The sequence below is a fragment of the Labrus bergylta genome, chromosome 11, assembly GCF_963930695.1.
Source record: "Labrus bergylta chromosome 11, fLabBer1.1, whole genome shotgun sequence".
Taxonomy (NCBI): Eukaryota; Metazoa; Chordata; class Actinopteri; order Labriformes; family Labridae; genus Labrus; species Labrus bergylta.
The window spans coordinates 27,489,638-27,514,537 of record NC_089205.1 but is presented as its reverse complement, the minus strand read 5'-3'; the positions used below and the strand labels follow the sequence as shown (position 1 = coordinate 27,514,537).

General features: G+C 44.3%; 2 protein-coding genes across 2 annotated transcripts in view; both read left to right on the top strand.

The window, feature by feature from the left end:
- Positions 1-182: 182 nt before the first annotated feature.
- On the top strand, positions 183-16,035 carry zmp:0000000529 (WD repeat-containing protein 20). The gene is made up of 4 exons (XM_020655063.3): positions 183-1,028; positions 7,183-7,365; positions 8,651-10,069; positions 11,796-16,035. The coding sequence occupies exons 1-4, from the start codon at positions 609-611 to the stop codon at positions 11,841-11,843; spliced, it is 2,070 nt and encodes a 689-aa protein (XP_020510719.1). The 5' UTR covers positions 183-608; the 3' UTR covers positions 11,844-16,035.
- A 949-nt stretch (positions 16,036-16,984) lies between these two features.
- Positions 16,985-24,900, top strand: part of hif1al (hypoxia inducible factor 1 subunit alpha, like) — a gene marked incomplete in the record, with an annotated part of 16,149 nt that continues 8,233 nt past the window's right edge. Inside the window, 3 exon segments of the mRNA XM_065960267.1 lie at positions 16,985-17,061; positions 24,077-24,124; positions 24,783-24,900. Of these exon segments, the coding sequence (XP_065816339.1) occupies positions 17,027-17,061; positions 24,077-24,124; positions 24,783-24,900 (201 nt within the window).

Here is a 24,900-nt window from a genome sequence, read left to right as displayed (position 1 = left end):
ATAGATGCCAAATCAGAGTTTTGTCAGTGAAACTTTACGCTCATGAAGAAGGGATTATTAAACTTGCTTATTATTTCTTTACATTGGTCTTGCTGGGTGTCACCAGGAGGTTAAACTAGGGGTAAATGAAGCGAGCTGTTGTGGGGCCGGGCGCCCCCTCTTTACCCCCCCCCCCCCCCCACACACACACACACACACACACACACACACACACACACACACACACACACACATCAGTGGGAGTGCGCAGTGTCAGACCGGGCCAGCAGCAGGAGCGACGCATCATCATCTCACGTCTTTACGCACACTGGATGGACGGAGGCAGGCAGAGACCCCGGTCGAGGATGATGCTCACACCGGCTCAGGAGGGCTCTTTCTCGGGGTTTCTTTATCAGGTGCCGGTGGTTTGATCGCCGGTGCTGCTGGTGTAAAATGCCCTGGAGGAGCCCGGATGTGCTGGTCGGCCTAGCTGAGCTCGGCTGCTGCTGCTCGCCATCATCATCGCCTCTCCCATTTCTATTCTAGTATTTTTTTTTTTATTATTATTGTAGCGTTTTTATTTCCAGGTCAGAAACCTCAGTTTCCTGTGCGGCTTGTGTGCACTAAAGATGGCCGGAGATGGCGGCGCTCTGAAGGATATCAATGAGATTAAATCCCAGTTTCGGACCAGAGAGGGCTTCTACAAGCTGCTCACCCTCTCGGACTCGCAGCAGCGGGGCGGCCTGCCGCGGGGTCCGTCCTCCGGAGCCACGCTGGGCCCAGGGGCTGGACCCGGTCCGATACCCGGCGGAGGGGTCGGGCTGCTGCAGGGGCCCGGGGCTGCAGCCGCCGCCGCCGCCGCTGCCGCTGCCGCCGCCGCCGCCTCCTCCTCCAATGCCGCAGCCAACTCCTCTCCTGCGGGCTTCCTGCCGCCGGTCCGGGTCTCCATGGTCAAGCTGCAACCCGAAGACCCGAGCGAGGAGTCGGAGCGGGTGTGCTTCAACATCGGCAGGGAGCTTTATTTCTACACGTACACCAACATCAAGAAGGTGAGCCCGTTCTCCTCTCTCTCTCTCTCTCTCTCTCTCTCTCCTCTCACTGGAGGGTCAGTGTGTTAGCTTAGCATGATAGCTTGTATTTCGTCATCTTTTTTCAAACAGGGCTGCAAATGCTGCACACATTTGACCCAGCCTGCACATTTTCTACGTGTCACACAAAATCTGAGGTGGATGGATGCTAGTTTAGCTGAGTGGAGATGATGGTGCATCATGCTGGAGGATGCACAGAGTCAGTGGAGAGGCTACAGGAGGTAACAGTGTTACTACAGGAGCAGGAAGCAGACAGGGAGGCTTCAGTCACAGCTTTTACCCATGAAATCACCTTAACTAAATCATTTTTTTTATCATTTGTTTCAGTTTCTTTCTTTCTGCATGTCAAAGATAGTAAGATTTGTGAATCAGTGATCAGCAGGTGGGTAACAAAGATTTTAAATCTGGAGATCTGCAACATGTCACTGCATCTTCCTCTCTTCTGTCCCTTCATGGACTTTAAAAGTTAAAATCAGTGTTGTTCAAATGTTACTTCTAACAGGTCTTAAATCATGAACCTGATGTTTTATTACCACAGGATAAGCAGTACAATAACAATCTGTGTTTGTTCGTCCTCCAGTGTCTCCTTACAGAGCTCATTTGAAGCATTGCTGGATTTCACTGAGGATTTGTAGAGAGCTGAAATTGCTCGCAGCGAGCTGCTCCACTCTCCTCTTAATGAGGAATACTAATAACCCATTTAGCAGGAACTGGAGGACAAACGTAAAAGAAAAAGCTTCACCTCCTTTTGACCTGACATCAATCTAGTGAGGGACATGACATCATTTCAATGTGTCAAAGCTGGCCTGTTGTTGTGCATGGACAGTAATCATTTGTACAATCATTTCTGTGTCATACAAAGAAAAAACTGCATGATTAAATACAGATACATAATTCATCTTTTTAAGTTTATACAGTAATCAGTGACTCGCACTATGTTTTAGCTGGAGACTGATGCATCAATAAACTATATTCATATTTAGTCAGTTTTAGTTTTCAGGCAGCTTCACACGTTGTAAATTAAACTCCAATGTTTTCATTTTGTTGAAACGTTCTTATAACAGGAAGTCTGATGAGATTATAATCTATTCATTGCAGAAGCAGTTAGTGTAAAATATAACCCTATAAGTCCAGGGCTTCATACGTCTCTTTACAGAGAAACCTGAGGAGAGATGATGTCATTAAAGTTTGTCTCTAACAGAGGTGAAATACATCTTCTGTGTGTTTGAGTTTTGAATCACAGGCTTGATGTTTCTCCTCGTTCCTTCAAAAATGATAAACTGAACACAAAGACAAAATCTCTTCATTCAAACACCAAACTCTTTAACACTAGAAGTAATGTGTAGATCAGTGGTTCCAACATTGGTTGTACCTGCTCCCCCCTCTGTGTAAATGAAAATGATGTAACCCCCTCAAACCCAAGCCCCTAAATAAATAAAAACAAGCTCAGTTTGCAGAGGGGACATTTAAAAGTGACACAGCATAATGCATCTTCCAAAATGTTGAACATGCAGCATTCATTACTCTGATGTGAGCTCTTCAAGGCGTCTTAGCTTGGAGCTAACATTTGAGGGACCCCCCCCCCCCCTGCTGTGGTCTCTCCATGACCCACCTTTGTGCAGGTGAAGCAGGGTGAGATATGACTCGACGTATTTTCTCGTTTCTTTAGTTGTTGATGAAGATGAATCGTCAACAGTCCTTTCATAAAGTTGAACATTCTTTGCTTGCCCTGCAGAACAGAGTGCATTGTTTTTATTTAGCACAGCTGCACCCGCCCCCCTGACGTAAATCTTTGCCCTCCTTAGGGGGGTTGCGGCACATGGTTTGGATCTTCCATTTAGTAGACGCTCCCACAGATCAGCTGACAGGACAGAAGACCTCGACACCAGAAAAATCACAAGTGATCCTGAATATTATTCAACCACATCGGGAGCTTTAGTTTCTGCTGCTCATTTCTCTTTAGACCTCATTCAGATTCTTTCCTTTTGATTGATTTAAACTTATCATTTATAAACCAATCGTCTGTTCAGCTGATATTCCAACAGAACTAGACGTGGACTGACCTCATCTTAGTGCTTTAGAGTTGATTTAAAAACTCTTCCTGAAGCGTCCAGCCTGTTAAAGTCTTTATGTGTGATTTTTCACACTTAAATGTAGAAATCAAGTATCTCCTCTGAAAATAACTCTGCGAGTCATGACTGTCTACAATGGGTGTAACACCCGAGTCCCACTGTCTGTGATGTTTTCAGAGTTTTCAGAGTCCTATCTTCACTTTGTTTACATCGCCAGGACGGCCGGCTGACTCCTCCCCTCGTGTATAAAAGTTGTTTAATTGAGGGACTAGAGAAAAGAAGAATAACATACTGTACTCACTGCTTAACTGTGTTTCTAGATCACGCTCATTTCAGGTAAATTTACATGCAGTGTGAAGATACCAGCATAATAAAGATCACTAGCATTAGCATGCTAACACAACAATGCAGCGCCAGTTGTTTTGGTTTCATGCTGGTGCTCAAGGGCGACATCTGCTGGATCAAAGAATCACATCATATAAAGCCTTTACCTGAAGTGTGTTCGAGGTGTTTGTTTGAATCAGGAACCTCTTCTTATAAATTGACCAACAACTTGATGCTGATCTTTTTCATTTAAGAGACGTTGACTCTTTATTGTTTTTAATTTATCTGATAGATATCTTTGTGTCTTCTTAACTTTAATTTGTAATTCTGGTCAGATTTTTGTAACATACTGATTTTGCATTCCCTTAATACTAAATCACCTCTTTATTATTTTTTTTAAAATGCCCCTCCTGAACTTTAACCCCTAGAAGAGCTTTTAATGAAGACTTGTCCTCTCAGCTGTTTGGGCCGGCGCTCCCAAAACCCTGGAGCCAATTTCTTCACAACGAGGATTTTAGAGCTACTTCAAAAAGGTTTTATTGCTCGATGTGATGGATGAAGGAAAGACAGAATCTTAAAGCGACATCGACTAAGAATGGGTGTGGATTTGTCACATCTGGTCGATAGCTCATCTGCATAATGAGTAGAGAGAGAGAGAGAGAGAGAGAGAGAGAGAGAGAGAGAGAGAGCTGCTGATGGGGATCTGGTGCGTCTCTCGCGCTGCCCTTCACATCCTGTTTTACATTTGACTCGTTTTCAGTTCTCACTTTAAGCTTTTCTTATTTACACTCGACTTGTTTCAAAGTGTTTCTCAGACTCGAGCTGTGACACTGAGAGAGTAACGTACAGATGAAATGTATTCTTAACTAAAAGACTCATTTGGCAGACTTGCTGAAAACTCATTTTCATATCATCTTCAGTCACTCTGAAATACACTTTTCTTTTTTATTAACCAGCAGCTCATTTTAAAGTAAGAGCTCTGCACGACCTGTTTGGATGTTTGCACATGAAGCTGACTATGAGGAGGTTGTCATACCAGATATTTAATAATAAAAACAGTATTGACTTCTGTTTCGATACCATGGCAACAAAAATATAACTCCCAGGCTCCTAATATTTGATCATTTCTTGATTTTAATGACCCAACAGTTGCAAGAAAACTCCTGCACACTCTTAATTGTGTGGGAACGTTGCCAATGTTTTAGTGCAGTTTAGACAGAGCTCTCTCTCTCTATCTCTCTTTCTGTCTCTTTCTCTCTCTCTCTCTCTCTCTCTCTCCCACTCTCTCTCTCTCTCTGTCTCTCTCTCTTCATCTCACAGCAGCTTTTAGTCAAAAATCAGTCTGAAGATCTGTCGTTTATTTATATGTTTTGTTACTTTCTTATACTATTGATCATTAAAATAACAGATATAGTTTTTCTTTTTAAACACCTGGTATTAAAAAGTATCAAATCACTGAATATTTAGAAACCAGAGACAATTTAACAAATATGGACGTAAAAGTATGAACCTGTTAAAAGATAATGATATGTTAGTTTATGATGTTTTATTGGGCATGATGGGTAACTTGATTGAAGGCTCATAAACTGGTTACACTTCTGAATGTAAAAGGCAACTCTTGGTCTGCTTCCTCACTATCTGTGTTTTTATCTCATTAAAAAAAGACCCCTCTGTCCTCTGTCCTGTGTCCTCTGTCCTCTGTCCTCTGTCTTCTGTCCTCTGTCCTGTCCTCTGTCCTCTGTCCTGTGTCCTGTGTCCTGTGTCCTCTGTCCTGTGTCCTCTGTCCTGTGTCCTCTGTCCTGTGTCCTGTGTCCTCTGTCCTGTGTCCTGTGTCCTCTGTCCTCTGTCCTGTGTCCTCTGCCCTCTGTCCTGTGTCCTCTGTCCTCTGTCCTGTGTCCTCTGTCCTGTGTCCTGTGTCCTGTGTCCTGTGTCCTCTGTCCTGTGTCCTGTGTCCTCTGTCCTCTGTCCTCTGTCCTCTGTCTTCTGTCCTCTGTCCTGTGTCCTGTGTCCTGTCCTGTGTCCTCTGTCCTGTGTCCTCTGTCCTCTGTCCTGTGTCCTCTGTCCTGTGTCCTGTGTCTTCTGTCCTCTGTCCTGTGTCCTCTGTCCTCTGTCTTCTGTCCTCTGTCCTCTGTCCTGTGTCCTCTGTCCTCTGTCCTGTGTCCTCTGTCCTCTGTCCTGTGTCCTCTGTCCTGTGTCCTGTGTCTTCTGTCCTCTGTCCTGTGTCCTCTGTCCTCTGTCTTCTGTCCTCTGTCCTCTGTCCTGTGTCCTCTGTCCTCTGTCCTGTGTCCTCTGCCCTCTGTCCTGTGTCCTCTGTCCTCTGTCCTCTGTCTTCTGTCCTCTGTCCTGTGTCCTCTGTCCTGTGTCCTGTGTCCTCTGCCCTCTGTCCTCTGTCCTCTGTCCTCTGTCCTCTGTCCCTAACCCTAGGACAGAAATTGTGAAAAGGGCTTTGAGGTATTCTTCACCCTCAGCCTGGAATCTGTTGCAGAACGACTTCAAACTGAAGGAGCTGGTGTCCTTACAGGTTTTTATATGAAAGCCTCAGAAGCCGTCTTTCATTTGGATGTCGATGTTTTTTAGCTCGACTGCTCGAACTACTGACTCCAGATTCGACTCAGAGATGGTTCTCTTTTATTACAACACTTTGTGTAAATTGCACTTTGACTCCCTTTTGGTCTCTTGTCTGTAACGTTTGTGTTTCTGCTGCTGCCTGTCTCTCGTCCAGGTCTCCTTTTGGAAAAATGGTTCTTAATCTCAGAGGGACCGACCTGGTTACATCAAATAAAATACAAATCTCCTGTGCTGTAGTGTTGTATTTATTCCCTGCTTGATTGTGACTTCCTTCCAGCACGATGAGGCCATTGATGAGGCCCTCAGAGATCAGGTGTGACCTCTCAGTGTGATGTCTGTCTGTAGTACACTAACACGAGTGTTTGCAGTTTAGAAATACTGCAGTCATGTCTGATGCTTTCTGGTTCTTCTCTGCTCCCATTGGTTGAGAGCTGTAGTGGTGCTTTTGGATCTGGGTTGATGGATTTCTCCCCGTGTGATTGTTTCAGCACCCACAGCGCCTCCACTCTCACACTAAAAACTCCATGTTTACCATCCATCTGTTACAAAACACGTCTTTTTATTTCTAACACCGCTGCTGGGGAGATCTCTCATTCTGACTTTTTTGTCGTCTGTGCTTGATGATCATTTTATCAGAACAGAAACACAAGACCAATGGAAAAAAAGAGCCTGTAGTGTAAGATATTTGTATTTGTGGTAAATGTTGTTGTGTGGTCTTTGCTTGTAAAGGAATCATGTAGGACAAATAACTCCTCCTTTAAAGTCTTTATATGTGATTTTTCACACTTAAATATGATATAAATCAAGTATCTCCTCTGAAAATAACTCTGTGAGTCCCACTGTCTGTGATGTTTTCAGAGTTTTCAGAGTCCTATCTTCAGTTTGTTTACATCGCCGGGACGGCCGGCTGACTCCTCCCCTCACGTATAAAAGTTGTTTAATTGAGGGACTAGAGAAAAGAAGAATAACATACTGTACTCACTGCTTAACTGTGTTTCTAGATCACGCTCATTTCAGGTAAATTTACATGCAGTGTGAAGATACCAGCATAATAAAGATCGGGGCGACATCTACTGGATCAAAAAATCTCATATAAAGCATTTAAGAAGATCTGAATGTCTTCTTCCTCCCTCTGACTTGTCTCTGTGCAGGCTGTTGATCTCAGTAAACCCATAGACAAAAGAATCTACAAAGGGACGCAGCCGACGTGTCACGACTTCAACCAGTACTCGGCCACGGCGGAGAGCGTCGCTCTGATCGTGGGCTTCTCGGCCGGACAGGTCCAGTACCTGGACCCCATCAAGAAGGAGACCAGTAAACTCTTCAATGAGGAGGTAAGATCGTTCCCCCTCCCCCTTCTTATTAAAGCCTGTCACAGGAGTCATTTATTTTTTTACTAGCTTTGTCGTTTTCACATTCTCTCATTACGACTTCTAATCGTCCTCTTTCTCTTTAATGGGATTCTCAATTAGGTGGGAGACTCCTGGTGTGTGTGTGTGTGTGTGTGTGTGTGTGTGTGTGTGTGTGTGTGTGTGTGTGTGTGTGTGTGTGTGTGTGTGTGTGTGTGTGTGTGTGTGTGTGTGTGTGTGTGTGTGTGTGTGTGTGTGTGTGGTTGTGTGTGTGTGTGTGTGTGTGTGTGTGTGTGTGTGGTTGTGTGTGTGTGTGTGTGTGTGTGTGTGTGTGTGTGTGTGTGTGTGTGTGTGGTTGTGCATGCAGACTGTGTGTTTCTCTGGGATTCCTCTTTTCCTCCTCACTCGCCCGTTCTGTTTTTTGTCTCTCTGTTGGTTTCAGTCTGTCCCCACACCGTCTCTGCTGCAGCCGGTCTCCTGGTCTCTGCAGACCCCCCTCCTCCTTCCCCCCCCCCCTCCTCCCCATGTGTCCTTTCTGCGTCGTCGTCCGTCATCAGTTTTATATTTAGCTTTTTTTTAAATCACACATTTTGTGAGCACGAGTATTTGTAATATCTTTTATATCTCGACTCATTCTTTGCTTTTTCCTCTTCTGCCAAAAATCTTTCTCCTCCTCCTCTTCCTCCTCCTCTTCCTCTCTCCTCCTCCTCCTCTTCCTCTCTCTTCCTCCTCTCTCCTCCTCCTCTCTCCTCCTCCTCTTCCTCTCTCCTCCTCCTCTTCCTCTCTCCTCCTCCTCCTCCTCCTCTTCCTCTCTCCTCCTCCTCCTCCTCCTCTTCCTCTCTCTTCCTCCTCTCTCCTCCTCCTCCTCCTCCTCCTCCTCCTCCTCCTCCTCTTCCTCTCTCTTCCTCCTCTCTCCTCCTCCTCCTCCTCTTCCTCTCTCTTCCTCCTCTCTCCTCCTCTCTCCTCCTCCTCCTCCTCCTCTTCCTCTCTCTTCCTCCTCTCTCCTCTTCCTCCTCCTCTCTCTTCCTCCTCTCTCCTCCTCCTCCTCCTCTTCCTCTCTCCTCCTCCTCCTCTCTCCTCCTCCTCCTCTTCCTCTCTCTTCCTCCTCTCTCCTCCTCCTCTCTCCTCCTCCTCCTCCTCTTCCTCTCTCTTCCTCCTCTCTCCTCCTCCTCTCTCCTCCTCCTCCTCCTCCTCCTCTTCCTCTCTCTTCCTCCTCCTCCTCCTCCTCCTCCTCCTCTTCTTCCTCTTCCTCCTCCTTCCTGTTCTCCAGAGATTGATAGACAAGTCAAAGGTGACGTGTCTAAAATGGCTTCCGAAGTCGGAGAATCTGTTCCTGGCGTCGCACGCCAGCGGTCACCTCTACCTCTACAACGTGGATCACCCGTGCGGCACCACGGCGCCGCAGTACTCTCTGCTGCGGCAGGGTGAGGGCTTCGCCGTCTACGCCTGCAAAACCAAGACGCCGCGCAACCCCCTGTTACGGTGGGCGGTGGGCGAGGGCGGCTTAAACGAGTTTGCCTTCTCCCCGGACGGCGTGCACGTGGCGTGCGTGGGCCAGGACGGCTGCCTGCGCGTCTTCCACTTCGACTCCATGGAGCTGCAGGGCGTGATGAAGAGCTACTTCGGCGGGCTTCTTTGTGTTTCGTGGAGTCCCGACGGGAAGTATCTCGCCACGGGGGGTGAGGACGACCTGGTTACCGTGTGGTCGTTCGCAGAGAGCCGCGTGGTCGCCAGAGGTCACGGACACAAGTCGTGGGTCAACGTGGTCGCGTTTGACCCTTTCACGACCTCCCTGGAGGACGAGGAGCCGATGGAGCTCAGCGGCAGCGAGGAAGACCTCCACCAGGGGGCGCCGAATAACTCCATGCACTTTGGCCGGGTGAGAACGAGCAGCACGTTGTCGCGTCTTTCTCGCCACAGCTCTAAAGGCGGCGGCTCGGCGTCCGTCACGTACCGGTTCGGCTCGGTGGGACAGGACACGCAATTCTGTCTTTGGGACTTGACGGATGACATTTTATACCCTCGCCTGCCGCTGACCCGCGCCTTCACTAACACTTTCGGGCCCTCGCTGTCCAACTCGGGCAGCGTGGCGGTCAACAGCACCTCAGTCGTGGGTGGAGGGACCGGAGGGGTGGAGGGGCACCATCACCCGCCCAACACTAACACGGGCACCGCCAACCCCCCGACCCTCCCCCTGCCGCTCCCTCGCTCGCTTTCTCGCTCCAACTCTCTGCCCCACCCCGCCGTGGCGAACGCCTCCAAAGGTCAGGGCGCGACAGAGGGCGGCACGGGAGGCGGAGGAGGCGGAGGAGGCGGGAGCAGCAATGTAGGAAACAGCACGCCGTTTAGCATCGGCCGCTTCGCCACGCTGTCTCTGCAGGAGCGCAAGTCGGACAAGTCGGGCTCCGGCAGCGGCGTGGAGAAGGAGCACAAGCGGTACCACAGCTTGGGAAACATCAGCAAGAGCAACGACAAGATCAACGTGGCGCCGAGGAGCAACCGGCTGGACGCCGCCAAGGTCCTGGGCACCACGCTGTGCCCGCGCATGCACGAGGTGCCGCTGCTGGAGCCGCTAGTGTGCAAGAAGATCGCACACGAGCGGCTCACCGTCCTCGTGTTCATGGACGACTGCATCATCACGGCGTGCCAAGAGGGGCTCATCTGCACCTGGGCGCGGCCGGGGAAGGCGGTACGTCTAAAACTTTCTATTTTTTTAAACTTTTAAATGTTATCAGTTGACTGAGGAAATCAGAAATACTTTCTTAAACCCAGGAGGGGAAATCAGGAAGCATCACAAACATCACATGATGAGACTTCATGATTTTACTCAGATTATCGAGCCAGCAGAGAGGCGCACCCCCTCACATGACCGCTCGTAAACAATGGAGCCGGGGGTTAGATTTGCAAAAACACAAAAACTAGTTTGGATGAAAAAATGTCTGGAGTTTCATCCTGCTGCCAGTTGTTCTCTTGTCCTCCCTCGTCTCTCTCATGGTTATTGTAGTCAGGCGCAAAACTTCTGCCAGACTCTTTCATGACAGAATGGTCAAAATTTTAAAGGGAACATATTCTGAAAAATCCACTTCTACAGTGTTTTTGAACATATATTTGGGTAACCTGAGTGTCTACTGACCCACAACATGTGAAATAAACCCATCCAGTCCTTTGTTTGTGGTCTGCATAAGTCTTACAACACAGAGAAAAATGCTCTGTTTCAAATGTGCTCTCCTTGTGATGTCACAGTGGGATTCTGGTAAAATAAAAAAATCCCCTCCCCTCCCCTGGTATCTCCACCCATGGACTCCACCCCCAACATAGAACAAAACTTTTCCGAAAGGTCCGCAATTTTTATTCTCGCTACAGAGGAGTGATGTCTACTGGGAAAACTCCGGGGGCGGGCTCATTGCATTTAAAGAGACACACACACACCAAAACGGAGCGTTCTGAGAGAGCTGGTTTATACAGGGTCACAAACCTCTTCTGGCGCTTGATTCATGTTATATTTTGACCAAAGCACAGCACAGATGTTTCATTTAGACCACAGAGGACTGTTTGAAAAGGTGGAGGAGGGGGATGATATGTCCTCTTTAAATCCTAAATATCAAACATGTTTGATATAAATAGGGGCTGCTCTGATGCAGATCGATCTTTATACTAATCGGTTGTGAGCAGCTTTGAGTCAGGAACACCCTCTGGATTGTTGGTGAAGGGGAACAGACCTCATGTGGGCCTGATTATCCTGTAGTCTGAGCCAGGCCTAATGTGTACAAATCACTCTCCTTTCACAGATAACTTAATGGCAAAGTCAGCAGCCACATGTTAATGTGCTGCTAGTTTTTTTTCTTCAACGTTCACACAATCAGAAGTTCAAAGATTTCTGCAAACAAATGTCATCATCAACCTTTATTTTAGTTCTCGGAGAGATCATTGAGGGCGACCCTCATTTACAATGATGCCGAGAAAACATACATAAATAATAAACAACGAGAAATGAGATAAAGCTACTACAGAAAATAATATCAATAAAAGAGCAATAAGAACAATAAAATATATACACTAATGTAATTTAAAAGCTTGAAATTACTACAGTGATAAGTCAATCATTAAAATCAAATAAAACAGTTACAGTCAGGTATTGGGCGGTTAAAAATAATATTTCTTAAGAGAATTGACCCGTAAAAAATGTTTTCCCTCGCAGGTCAGAAATCAGTTTGTTTTGACAGTTTTCACCTGCTGGATGTTTCAGACTACACCTCTTCAAAAGCTCAACAGATGATCTGATTTCATCTCTCCCCCTCAGCAACACTTTCTTTTCTTTTCTCCCTGAACTAAAAAAGTAGGGTTATAGATTTTCCTGGTGTGATCGCCCCTGGTGTCTAACTCTCCCTTTGTGTTTCCTCTCTCTCTCTGTTCAGAACCTGACAGCACAGAACGGGAACTCTCCGAGCGGCACGGTGGTATAGCTGGAGGAGAAGCTTTGCACTCTCCCCTCCCTCCCTCCCTCCCTCCCTCTGTCTCCTCCTCCCTCGTCCTTCATCTTCTCACAGTCCAACAAAGTCTCCAGTGATCCTCAAACATGTCGAATTAGGGGCCAAAAACCTGGAGACCGTCCTCTACCTACCACTTCAGTATTATCCCATCAGTATAACCCTCTGTACCACGCCATGACCCCCATCACAGCGGACTTTACTCTCATGGCGGCTCGATCAGTGGGAAACACTTCCTGAATTATTCACATGTATAAATAAAAACAATACTTCAACATATTTATAACTTTTACAGAGTTAGCTGGACTTAAATATGCTTAGATCTATTAAAGATGCTATCTAGCTAGCATACTAGCAATATGTTATTCTTTTTTATGTATAGGAGCCTGACCAATAAGACTATAACTGGTCAAAGTGAGAGGATTTTAATGGGCACCTACCAACCTTTTAGAAACAACTTTGATGCAACATCAGATTTAAAGGCTTTCTATGTGATTTTTCACACTTAAATAGAAATCAAGTTTATCATCTGAAAATAACTCTGTGAGTCATGACTGTCTACAATGGGTGTAACACCCGAGTCCCACTGTCTGTGATGTTTTCAGAGTTTTCAGAGTCCTATCTTCAGTTTGTTTACATCGCCAGGACGGCCGGCTGACTCCTCCCCTCGAGTATAAAAGTTGTTTAATTGAGGGACTAGAGAAAAAAAGAATAACATACTGTACTCACTGCTTAACTGTGTTTCTAGATCACGCTCATTTCAGGTAAATTTACATGCAGTGTGAAGATACCAGCATAATAAAGATCGCTAGCATTAGCATGCTAACACAACAATGCAGCGCCAGTTGTTTTGGTTTCATGCTGGTGCTCAAGGGCGACATCTGCTGGATCAAAAAATCACATATAAAGCCTTTAAAGGATAAAAAAATGTGTCCATTATCTCTTCAGGAACAAACCTGAAATGCTAAGTGTCTGATTCCTGATGTTCTCATGGTGCTTAGGACAGAGCAACACGTGGATATGGTTCAGGGAGGGTTTCCCACCTCGTGCCACTGTGGGAATAAAGTTCACTCCCAGTGCGTCGGCCCCTCTGCCTTCACTACACGCCTCCTCCGTATTTCTCTGCAGAAACGACTGCATCAGACAGGCAGAGGTCGTTTTATCCTCTCCGTCTGCAAAACCCTGAAGGAGCGAAACATTCGGCCTTCACCCCATCCCTCCTGTCTTAACCCTTCATGCAAAGACACTGCAAAAAGCCACGGCCGTTCTATTTAAGTTATTTATTTTATCACGAGACTGTGTAGTAATTTATAATGTAAATACTGAAAATACTCTATAAATACAAAATGGACAAATGTGTATGGAAACAAAGACTTGGCAGCAAGGAAGGGAAGAAAAAAAAAGAGAGGAGAGAAGAAGAATATTAATATATGAAGATCCTTCTATTGTACATAGCAACCACAGTTAAAAAATTGAATGTCTGCCGTTTTAGGGAACTTGAAGATGTCAATGTGTTTTTATTTTGTGTGATAGAGGTTCTCCAGTTTGTCCCTGCGAGCGCGTGAGGTTTAACGCATTTTGGGTCCAGAGTAACTTTTCAGACGAGCTGAGTCGAGCACAGAGAGCAACATTCAAAAAGTGGCTGCTGGCTGTACATCTGAGCTGAAGTTAATATGTCTGAATGATCATATTTCTGCTGAATATCAAGTGCAGACAAAACAGCATCTTAATGAATAACCTGCTCATGAACAAACAAACACACACTCGTGCACATTCCTAACACACACACACACCTACACACACACACACACAATCATGTCATGGTGTAGCATCTTGTATTCTGTGTCTTGGACTCCATGTTGCACCTGAATTGCCTCTTGCAAGAATTTGCACATACAATAACTCCACAGTCCATCCTGAGCTGGGTCCGGTTTAAAGACCTCTGTGCAGAAACAGCTCCTACGACTCATCATTCACTGGGTATGTTTCGATTCAGAGGATTGAAAACTTGTAGGTTCTTTCTTATTTTGCATCCTTTTTTTTAAGAATAGGAATTCTCCCTCTTGTACAGAAGCCATGAGAGAACATATGCAGCTCTTTTGTTCCCCTTTTTTAATTTCCTTGCTTTATTCTTTTGGGAAACAAAAACACGTTTGCCAAATTTCACAGTAGAAAGTACCAACAATGAATGTGCTTCATTGAAATACTGCTTGCAGGCTGTTAAAACCAAGAGGCAAGCTCCAATGTTGACAAGCGAAGCTGATGCACCAGTGCAAAAAACTGTAGTTCCCCGAGTGTCCACTTGAAGCAGGCTCCAAAAACAAATGTTTGTATCCTGGCCTGAAAAACTCCTCCAGTCCCATAGCTCCTCTCTGCACTGGGAAAAAAATGACAAGGAGTCGACCCTTCTAAATCTCATCTGTCCAGACTATATCAAGACCATATCATAGGGTGTGGCCTAACTGACTGACAGGCGGACCTGCTTCTACTTCCCCACTCTCGCCACATGTCGTTACTGACCCCAAAAATCAGTTTAAATGTATTTCACTCCTTGTTTTAAGACTCGACAGGTGAAAACTGTTTTTTTCCAGGATTATTTTGTTTGCAACTTTTACTTCTTTTTTTTTTACTCTTCAAAAAACTGGCTGTTTGTTGTTGTTAAACTAATTTTGGCACCTGAGATATGTCACATTTCTTTGTGTAAACTCCTTTTTTCTCCTTCCTGTTTTTTTAAAACACGATGCATATGTGATGATCGGTCCAAAAAATGCTTCCAGGCATGTTAAATAACCATAATGTGTTGAACCCATATCTGATTCTTAATGGCGCTAACTCTGTTTCTGATTATCAACACACCATCTCTGTCCTCTTCTAGAAAACGTCGACTGAAGAGACAAAGTTCTGCATGATGTTTTCCTTTTACACGTGCCTCTTCCTCTTGGCTATAACAACCTACTGACTGTCTGTACATGTATGTTCAGAGCCAGTGGAAGGCTTATGGTGCAGCGGCCCAGCAGTATTTATAATCGCCCTTTATGTCAGGAACTTTTTTGTGGCACCTATCTGACAGTCGCTTGCTATAAATAGCAAGAGAGAAAAACATCCAGGATTGCAGGAGCCAAGGTTACACCCTTGTTTCTCTGCACTGTGTGTGTGTGGGTTATTGTTGCAGGCAGCCCATATATACTCAGCCCCGTTGTCATAGCAACAGCATGACTCGCTGAGCAAATCTTGAATGAGCTCATGAGCTGCGGGGTCAACCTCAGCATTAGGGCTAAATTAATGCTTCACCACCACCAACGTCTGAGAGGGAAAAACCACATCTGCTGTCGTTGGGATCGAGTAAATAATTCATCAACGATTTGATCAAATGCTCCTAAAACACCTTCACTGAACACAGACACATTTAAAAGTTTACATTTCTGCAGACAGATTGTGCAGCTTTCTTTCATAAACAAATATAACCTCCTATCAGATTGCTCGTTTTGTTTTTGGTGAAGCGTCCTTGGGTCCCTTAAAAGGCACTCTTTAAATCCAGTCAATTATAATTTTATTATTTTTCCTGTGAAGTTAAAAAACAGATTCTTTTTTTTGTTCTTCATTCTGTGATTTAAACTCACACACCTGATCTCAGTCTGGAGCAAACTTTCCTCCTTCCATGAGGAGACACAGACGAGCGTGAAGAACACACTTCTCTTTGCCACTAAACACCTGTAGTTAAATCCACGTCTCCCCTCTTCTATTTGCTGCGTCTATGAGCAGAAAGTACAAAATAAAACTAAAAGAAAAAAAAAGAAATGAGCCGAGACAATGTTCAAGAATAACCTCAGAATCCACACTTTCCTCTTTGAGTCTCGTTCTGCACAAAAAACTTCTCAAACCTTTCAGCACCACGGGAACAAAAGTCACTCCAGACACAGTTAAGTTGTTCAGTTTGTTTTCATTTTTATTGTTTTATTTCAAATCTATTTTTCACTTTTTTTTAAGAGTGCATGTGTGTATGTCTCTCTACACTATCACCACACAGTTAACACACACACACACACACACACCATATCATCACTAACGCTTTCACAAACCTTATGCCTGATCCGGTGGAGGTAAAAGGCAGAATGACGTCACTGTTTGTATATGGAGATCTGTTATTAAAACGTTAAACCTGAAACAACTGTGTGTGTGTGTTCCTGTAGGTGTGTGTATTCCTGTGTGTGTGTGTGTGTGTGTGTGTGTGTGTGTGTGTGTGTGTGAGTGAGTGAATAAATTCAGATACCACTTGCATGGCTATCTCTCTCTGGTGACCGGTAGAGGGCGCCAGAGACAGACACACACACACACACACACACACACACACACACACACACACACACACACACACACACACACACACACACACACACAGTGAGTCTCACTTCCTCTCTGCGGCCGGTGGAAGAAGAAAACGACGATTTCCGCCGAGAAACGACGGAAGTTGTCGAAGTGCCGCGGGGTGAGGCGGGCCGGGCGGATGACGTCATGCTGGGGACACGCAACCGGAAATGAACACATGAATAAAAGCTGTGATATTTATTTTATCTCCTACTTTTTTTTTTTAAATTCCTAACCCATCACCGTAACCCTCCTGTCGGGATACTGACTCAATATTTATATATCTCTTCATTAACTTTTAAACACTTTTAAACACTCAAACAGATGCAAGTTAACATCATTTTAAAACTCAAAACAAACTGACATCCAAACACTGATTGATACGACGGAGGATTAGGGCCATGTTAAATATATATATATATTTAACATGGCCCTAATCCTCCTCCGTCGTAGGATTGACACTTAAAAGAGAGGTTTATTTTTTAAAGTATGTGTGATAAAACAAAGTTCTTTCTGTGAAAGAGTATGTGTGTGGACCATAGACTGTAAATATTACATATTATATTATTATTACATATATTATAGGTGTAGACAACACATTTAAAGGTATGGATAGAATCTGATACCTCCAAAACTGTCCCGCTCTCACAGGGACCTTTACTTTGAAATTGAGCGGAAGTGTAATGTTTCTGACAGCTTTGGACTTGACAGCTGAGGGGGGTTTGGTTACTCCGGTTTTGTCACCAGCAACAAAAATAAAAAGGGAGAGGCGCAGCTCGGATTGTAGGTCAAACATGGACGAGAGAGAGGACATCGTCCCGGTGAAACGGTGAGAGACCGCTTTAATCATTCACCTGCTTTAATCCGAGATTCATTATCAGTCCACTTTAAGAGCCGAGTCCAGCTGAAGCAAAGACAATGAACCTGAGACTGAGCTCAGAATGCAAACCGTGCAACGTGGATGTGTGTGTGTGTGTGTGTGTGTGTGTGTGTGTGTGTGTGTGTGTGTGTGTTTGGTGTTCTGCTTCCTGTTTAGTGTGAAATCTCTGCAGAAGAAAAGATTTTTAGAGGGAATTGTTATCTTTGCATATGTTTGAATATGAGGCTGTGACTCTCTGTGACTCTCTGTGGTGAGTTCACATTAAAGTAAACATGATTTCTGGTTTATTTTTGAATCAGAAGTGATATTCCTGCAGCATCGATCAGCTGTGATGAAGTGTTCTTGATGTTTCTCCTCTTTTGTTCATTCCTCACACTGCTCCTTTACTGTCATACAGTCAAGTTAAGAGATGGCAGATTCTGAACGCATGTTGAGACTTCATGAAGCTGCCTCTCAGTTTTTATATCATCTCTTCATCTGGTGCACATCCACTGCTTTCCTCCAGTCTGAGCGTGGACACTGAAGTGGGCAGAGTTTGTGTGTTTAAGTTAGATCCTCCATCTTAAAAAACAGGAACTTCCACTGACGGTCAAACGAGGTTTCACAGCTGACCGTGTTGTTTCCTTCTCCGCTCATGTGGATGAAAAGAAGCTTAGAAATGTTCAAATCTGGGATTCAGGTTTTGGCTTTGGGCCATTTTTAAACTATATCCGAGTTTAATGCAAACACTGGAGCTGTAAATAGCAGAGGTGGGGGAGGGGCCGCACTCAGAAACAACATGGGGGCCAAATGTCTGCACACACAGAACCTGAGAGGACCTGAAACCTGCTGTGTGAGTGTGTACATGTGTGTGTGTGTGTCAGTGAGTATTCTGATCACTGAGGAACATTTTTCATGATCAAAATCTTCTTTTAAAAATGGTTTCTACCCCTCAGATGTGATAATTTAGCAAATAATTTACTTCAGTCAAGTAACAGACAAGAACAACAACAATAAAAAAAAGAAGAAAAGAACAAGTGACAGTTAACTCCAGTGTAACACAAGAGTAACAGAGCTCTGGGTTTTTGTGCTTGATGCGTTACTGAAGATTAAAGGCAATTGAGTTTTAAAAACACCAATAGTGTGAGAGAGATGGATGGATGTCTGGGGGCAACGAGTTCCACAGTTTTGGAGTTCCTGCAATAGAAAAGGCCTGATCCCCATTGCACCTTGTCCTGGATCTATAGGCAGTGACAGAAGGTTTTGTGCTGATGACCTAAGATCTCTCACCAGCTGATATGGGGACAGGAGTTCTGAGAGGTAGGTGGGGGAAAGTCCATTTAATGCCACCGTCAGAAGTATTTTCAAATCAATCCTCAGCTTGACTAAAGATAAAAGATAAAGATGAACTTTATTGATCAGATCAAATTTGTTTGTTACAACAGCTCAAGCAAAACAGGAATATAATTATTAAAAATCAAACATATTTACATCAGTTAAATAAAGGGATAAAAAATACAAATATAGAATAATACAAGCAGCCAGTGTAAGGAGGCAAGAACTGGGGTGATATGATCTCTTCTTTTTGACCGTGTTAGGACTCTGGCTGCTGAATTTTGTATGTGCTGAAGGCCGGATAGAGATGATACCAAAATAAAGTGAATTACAGTAATCGACACGAGTGGATATGAATGCGTGAATAACTTTCTCCAGGTTCTCTAACCTGATTTATTTGTTTGTCAAATTTTAGTGCTGAATCAAATATTATGCCAAGATCTTTTACCTGAGATTTAACGGACTGGGACAATGGGCCCGAGATGGGGTGAAATTGAGTCTGCCAAGTGCTGTGGACCAACCAAGATAACTTCAGTTTTTTTCGTTGTTGAGCTGGAGGAAGTTTGTGGCCATCCAAGATTTTACGTCTTGAAGACAATTTGTGAGGTTTGTGAGTTTGTTGTAGTTGTTTGGCTCGAGGGGGAGGTAAATCTGTATATCATCAGCGTAACAGTGGTAAGATATGTTATATTTTTCAAAAATGTGGCCTAGCGGGAGTAAGTAAATGGAGAAGTGGAGTGGACCAAGTATGGAACCTTGGGGAACACCACAGGGTGTTCAAACGACGACGATAATTATCACAATATCACTTTTTTCAGTGTTTTCCTGCACAGTGCACCGTGCTTATACGATTGGGGAAATGTTCCTCTGTTCAAGTAACGTTTGTCGTGTTCAGACAATTAAAAAGGTTAATCATCTGGTTTCTTCAACTTTCACTCCGGAGCAAAAATCAGACTTTAAATTTTGTAAGAATAATGATTGAAAATGTATTGTGATAATTATCGATATCGACTGATGTGACATAACATTTGTAGTCATATCGCCCAGCCCTATATGTGTTGGCTATTATATAAACTAATCTGTTAATGTGGAAAAGTACTCATCTGATTACTCTTTAATAAGAATAATAACTGGTGTGTTTGCATCTTCATTTTCAACTTTTAAACTTCAGATCAAAGTTCCGTTAAACATTTTTAAAACATCTTCTTCTTGGTTGGTTTTTGATGGTTCAAGGTTTGAAATCTTGTTAGAAATAAAACTTTAGAAATACCTCAGTACGGACAATCACAAGCAGCCGTGCAGGAAAGTTTCCTTCTCTTGGAAAGCAGGCTGTGAAAATACAGATGTTAGTTTGTTTTGGAACATTAGAGTTGTAAATAAACAAAAAAAGATGGCCGTTGTACTCAGTCTGGAATATTTTTGGCTCAGTGTTTGTCCCAAAGTGGGGAATCTGTGTGTGTGTGTGTGTGTGTGTGTTTGAAAGCTGCACGCTCTGACACACTTTAACTCTCTTTTGTTTTTGTGAATACTTTGTTCCAACCCAAACAAGGACGGCTTAATCTGTTATTCAGAGGTTCATCAGATACTCTGCACGTAGTAAGACGAGTCATCAGCTCGGTGTGTGTCATCTTTCCTCTTCAGCTCTCTCTCTCTCTCTCTCTCTCTCTCTCTCTCTCTCTCTCTCGCTCTCTCTCTCTCTCTCTCTGAAAGGGGACATTCGAGGACACTATGCGCTCCCACATGCTACACACACACACACACACACACTCGTACGCTCCACAGTGTGTGTTATTGAAGCTGAGGGTGTGTCTTTGCCTGAATATTTTTAGTGTGCGTGTGTAACTGCAGTTACTGTATAAGCAAACACACACACATAACGAGCAGAGTACGATCAAGGTTTTATATGTCACTCACACACAAACATACATGCACACACACACACTCACACACTCACACACTCAGATTGAGCAACCGGAGCCGTTTCACAGAGTACAGTCAGCCTTGTGAGGACACACTGTTCCCAGCTCTAACATAAACACACACACACACACACACACACACACACACACACACACACACACACACACACACACACACACACACACACACACACACACACACACAGATGCATTAGCAGCAGTATAAATGAAGGAAGTCGTTTTAAAACTGCAGCTTTGTTAGCTCCTTCAGGTTGCTGTTCCCTCTAAACCGTTTTCTTTGATTTGACTTTTTTTCATATTTTGGTGGTCGTCCTTCATGTTTGATCAGCTCGACTTCCCGTCCTCTCAGAAGCTGCAGGCATGCATGGGCATCTAACTGCACACATGACCTATATATAAACTATTAGTAGTGAAGTGACTCCTCTAATATTTATATTCACACACAATGTGACAGATGTTGTGCTGACATGTCTGCCTGGGGAAAATCGTTCTCTACTTCTGTTCCTCGATAAACACACACTGTCCTGAGAGGTCATTAACGCCCTAGATTGACTGTTAGGTACAACCTGTTGTGTCGTGCTGCAGGTCTGTCTGAGCTCAGATAGAGAGCTCCAGGTCTGATATCATGTTAAACACATTCAGGTCCATCAGGTTTGTTGAGCTGCGATAACAAATATTTTGAGAAACGTCAGATCTTAAGTCCATATTTGAACCCAAAGCTGCTTCAGGCAAAAGAGAGAGAGAGCAGAGCTGGTCCATTAAAAGTCCCAAATCTGCAAATACTGGCATTTGCAAAGTCCTTTTAGCATGTCAGAAGAATGTAAAAGATGTGTTTATGTCTCTAATAAACGGACAGAGAGCTGAGGAGGTGACATTGTCTAAATTGCAGAAATACATTGGCAACTTATTAAGACACTGTGCAGAAGTGTGATAACAGTTTTTGGTAATTAAAAACAAGAAATGACCCACCATTGGATGTGTAGGACTTATATTTCTGTTGCCATGGTAACCAAACAGGTGTCATTATCATTAGCAGTTTAAAGTGTTGGTATCGAGACCCTAAAGGAATATGAATCGGATATGATACCCTTGAAAGTAAAAAGGAATTTCACTGTTAATTTGTCACATTTAAAAAAATTTTTTTTTTTTTAAAAGCATCAGCAGATTATTTGATCATAAAATGAATCTGTAGTTGTTGTTGATTTTTCAGAAAAAGAAAAAGGAAGAAGTGAATCGTAGATAATAAAAACCCATCTCAGTCCTGCCCTCATTGTTTGATTGACAGCTCTGAGAAATGATGAGTCATCGTAAACCTGTGAGAACAAACTAAACAAAACAAAAACAAACGTTAAGGACGAGAGGGACGCTGCGTCCAGGACATCACGTCATGCTGAGTAATTGAAAGGAAATGCAACTTTATTCATGTAGCACATTTCACAGAGCTTCACACAGGGAGGACAAGGAGTGAATATTCAAATACAGAGAGGAGCAGATCAAATCTTACCAACGGAGAAGCAAATCATTTTAAAACATCAAACAATTTAAAGTCATTCGACTACATCTTCATTATTTGTGAAGCTTGAAGGTTCATCCACACGAGGAGAATGATGAATAAGAAATGTTTCTAAGCTGGATTTTAAAATGTTCACATCTCGTCTCTGACAGTTTGTTCAGTTACAGGCAGCGTCGAGACTAAATTCTGCTTCGGCTGGTTCATTCAGGAGGAGTCCAGGACTCTGGACTGGAGGGGACCAGGGTCAGAGGTTGATACATTTTGTCATGTATATGTTAGAAGAGTTTTCTGGGCCTGGACTGTTGAGTGACGTGTTAACTAGTAAAATCTATTCTAAGGGGATCTGATGTCCTGGCTCCATGTACAGAGGCAGAAGTCAGGCGCAGCGGGCGTGGGTTGAAATCTGACCTCGGCCCTTTGCTGCATGTCATCCCCCACTCTCTCCTCCCAACACTTCCTGTCTCTCTTCAGCTGTCTTATTTATCAATAAAGGTCAAAAGACAAAAAAATAATAACTTCCATCCTGGTCATTGGAAGATGAAGAGTTGTGTGTGTGTGTGTGTGTGTGTGTGTGTGTGTCAGCTGCTGCTTTACCGTCACAGCTCAGACTTTATTTTTAACTTGTACTCTGCTCGTGTCTTTGTGTCCTTGAGGTGCAGCGAGGACGAGCTCGATTATGGATTTAGATTCACGTTTCATTACTGAAATACCCTGGACGACCTCAGGGTGCTCCTCTTCCTCTTCTTCCTCTTCTTCTTCACCGTGCAGTGAATGTTTTGTGTGTTTTTCCAGAGGAGTATCTTGATCCTGTTGTGTTTGATTTCACGTCATTGTTCATCCACCAACTGAACAGAAATGTGACCTGTGTGTGTTTGTCTGGTCAGCACGTGATGTTTGGTACAGGCCAAAACAGAACAGAGAGAGAGAGAGAGGGGATGAGGAGCGAGGGAGGGAGGGACGGGTGAGGAGGGTCTGGACCGTCTCCCAGTGGCTGAAATAAATAACATTCTGTTCCTCTCGGTTTTGGGACATTTTTGCTCTGAGTTTTGTTCTAATTTGGAGAAGAAATATGCAGCAGTGTTTGCAGAGCTGAACTCGGCCCGGGGTCATAAACAGTCAGGACAGTTATCATCCAGGATGTGAGACTTTTGTCTTTTCAAAAAGAAGAACTGACAGTAAAACATTCAAAACAGAGGAAGATGTTTGAATCCTAATGAGCAGGATGAATTAACCGAGGCGTGATTTAAAGAGCCTTTTGTTCCTGTTGTGGAGGAATATCAGAGATTATAAAAAAAAAAAAAAACCAGAAAGAGATTGAAGACTTTAAAGGAGACACTTTAAAGCAGCACTAGTTAGTGTATTTGTTGTGAAGCTCACAATGACAATCTGTGATTAGTGTGTTGAAAAGTTGAGTGTGAGCTGTGGTTGAAATAAAGGGTCGACCGATGTTGTTTGTTTCAGGGCCGAACAGATATTCATTTACAGGAAAAATAAAACATCTTTCTGTCAAAATGTACAATTTAAAATATTAAAAACTCCAACACAAGATTTAGTTTAAATGCAAAACCTGAGACTCTCCTCCTGCTGCAGGCCGCTCTCAGCTCTGTCCACGTCAGAGACACGCAGCACGTTTTGGTGTTGATTGTGTGACGTCCAATCAGATAGTGCTATGAGCAGGACAGAGTGGTGAGACAGAGTGGTGAGAGAAAACAAACACACCTGCAGCAGAGCCAAAGTAGTTGAACTTTGATTCATTAACTTTATTGGCTTAAAAAAAAAAAAAAAGCCGATACAGATAATCGGCCGAATGCTCAGTGTTGGGCCGGGTCTATAACCGGTCGACCCCTAATTCAAACAGCTGATCTTTAACACCCTCTGAAGTGTTTCCAAAATACCAAAAAGTAAAATCTTTGACCCTTAAGACGTTCTACTAAATATAACTCCCACATTCCCAAACGGATCACTGTGTCTCTGTTCAAACATCTAGTACACAAGAGATGAGCTTCAAAAGTCAACGGCCTTCAGAGGCGGACATTTCAAACTGAAGTTTCAGCTCAATGTTAAATTTGAAGATTGCATCACAAAGGAGTTATTTTTTATATCATGTGATCTGGTTTCTCTCATTTGTTCCTTTTAAACTGAATTTTTGAGTAAATAAAAATGTAGTTTAGAGTCAAAGTGAAACTTGTTTCAACAGATTAAAGGAACGACCTGTGACCTCAGAGTGTGGAGCTCAGAGAGAAATGTGAGAAACAGAGTGAGCATGAAGTGATCCTTTTTATCTCTCTGCTTTTCCCCTCCGACACTTACTTTCTTTCTTCTGCACATTCCTTCTTCTCTCCCTCCTCCTCCTCTTCCTCCTCCTCCTCCTCCTCTTCCTCTTCCTCCTCTTCCTCTTCTTCCTCCTCCCCCTCTTCCTTCTCCTCTTCCTCTTCTTCCTCCTCCTTTTCCTCTTCTTCTTCCTCCACCTCCTCCTCCTCCTCTTCCTCTTCCTCCTCCCCCTCCTCTTCCTCCACCTCCTCTTCCTCTTCCTCCTCCCCCTCTTCTTCCTCCTTCTCCTCTTCCTCCTCCCCCTCCTCTTCCTCCACCTCCTCTTCCTCTTCCTCCTCCCCCTCTTCCTCCTCCACCTCCTCTTCCTCCTCCACCTCCTCTTCCTCCTCTTCCTCCTCCCCCTCCTCTTCCTCTTCCTCCTCTTCCTCCTCCTCCTTTTCCTCTTCTTCTTCCTCCTCTTCCTCTTCCTACTCCTCCTCCTCTTCCTCCTCCTCCTTTTCCTCTTCTTCCTCCTCCTCCTCCTCCACCTCCTTTTCCTCTTCTTCCTCTTCCTCCTCCTCCTCCCCCTCCTCTTCCTCCTCCTCCTCTTCCTCCCCCTCCTCTTCCTCTTCCTCCTCCTCCTCCTCATGCAGGACCAGTTCGGAGCAGAGGAAGCTTCATTCTCGTGATGCGGCTCGCTGTAGGAGGAGTAAAGAGACGGAGGTGTTTTATGAGCTTGCTAACACTCTGCCCCTCCCCCGACGAGTCTCC

Bases quoted from the DNA above. Each gene is read 5' to 3' on its own strand.
- zmp:0000000529 (XM_020655063.3), top strand. From the start codon at position 609: ATGGCCGGAGATGGCGGCGCTCTGAAGGATATCAATGAGATTAAATCC. The intron at 7,366-8,650 runs GTAAGATCGTTC...CCTGTTCTCCAG, and splicing joins GTAAACTCTTCAATGAGGAG to AGATTGATAGACAAGTCAAA. The intron at 10,070-11,795 runs GTACGTCTAAAA...CTCTCTGTTCAG, and splicing joins GGGCGCGGCCGGGGAAGGCG to AACCTGACAGCACAGAACGG.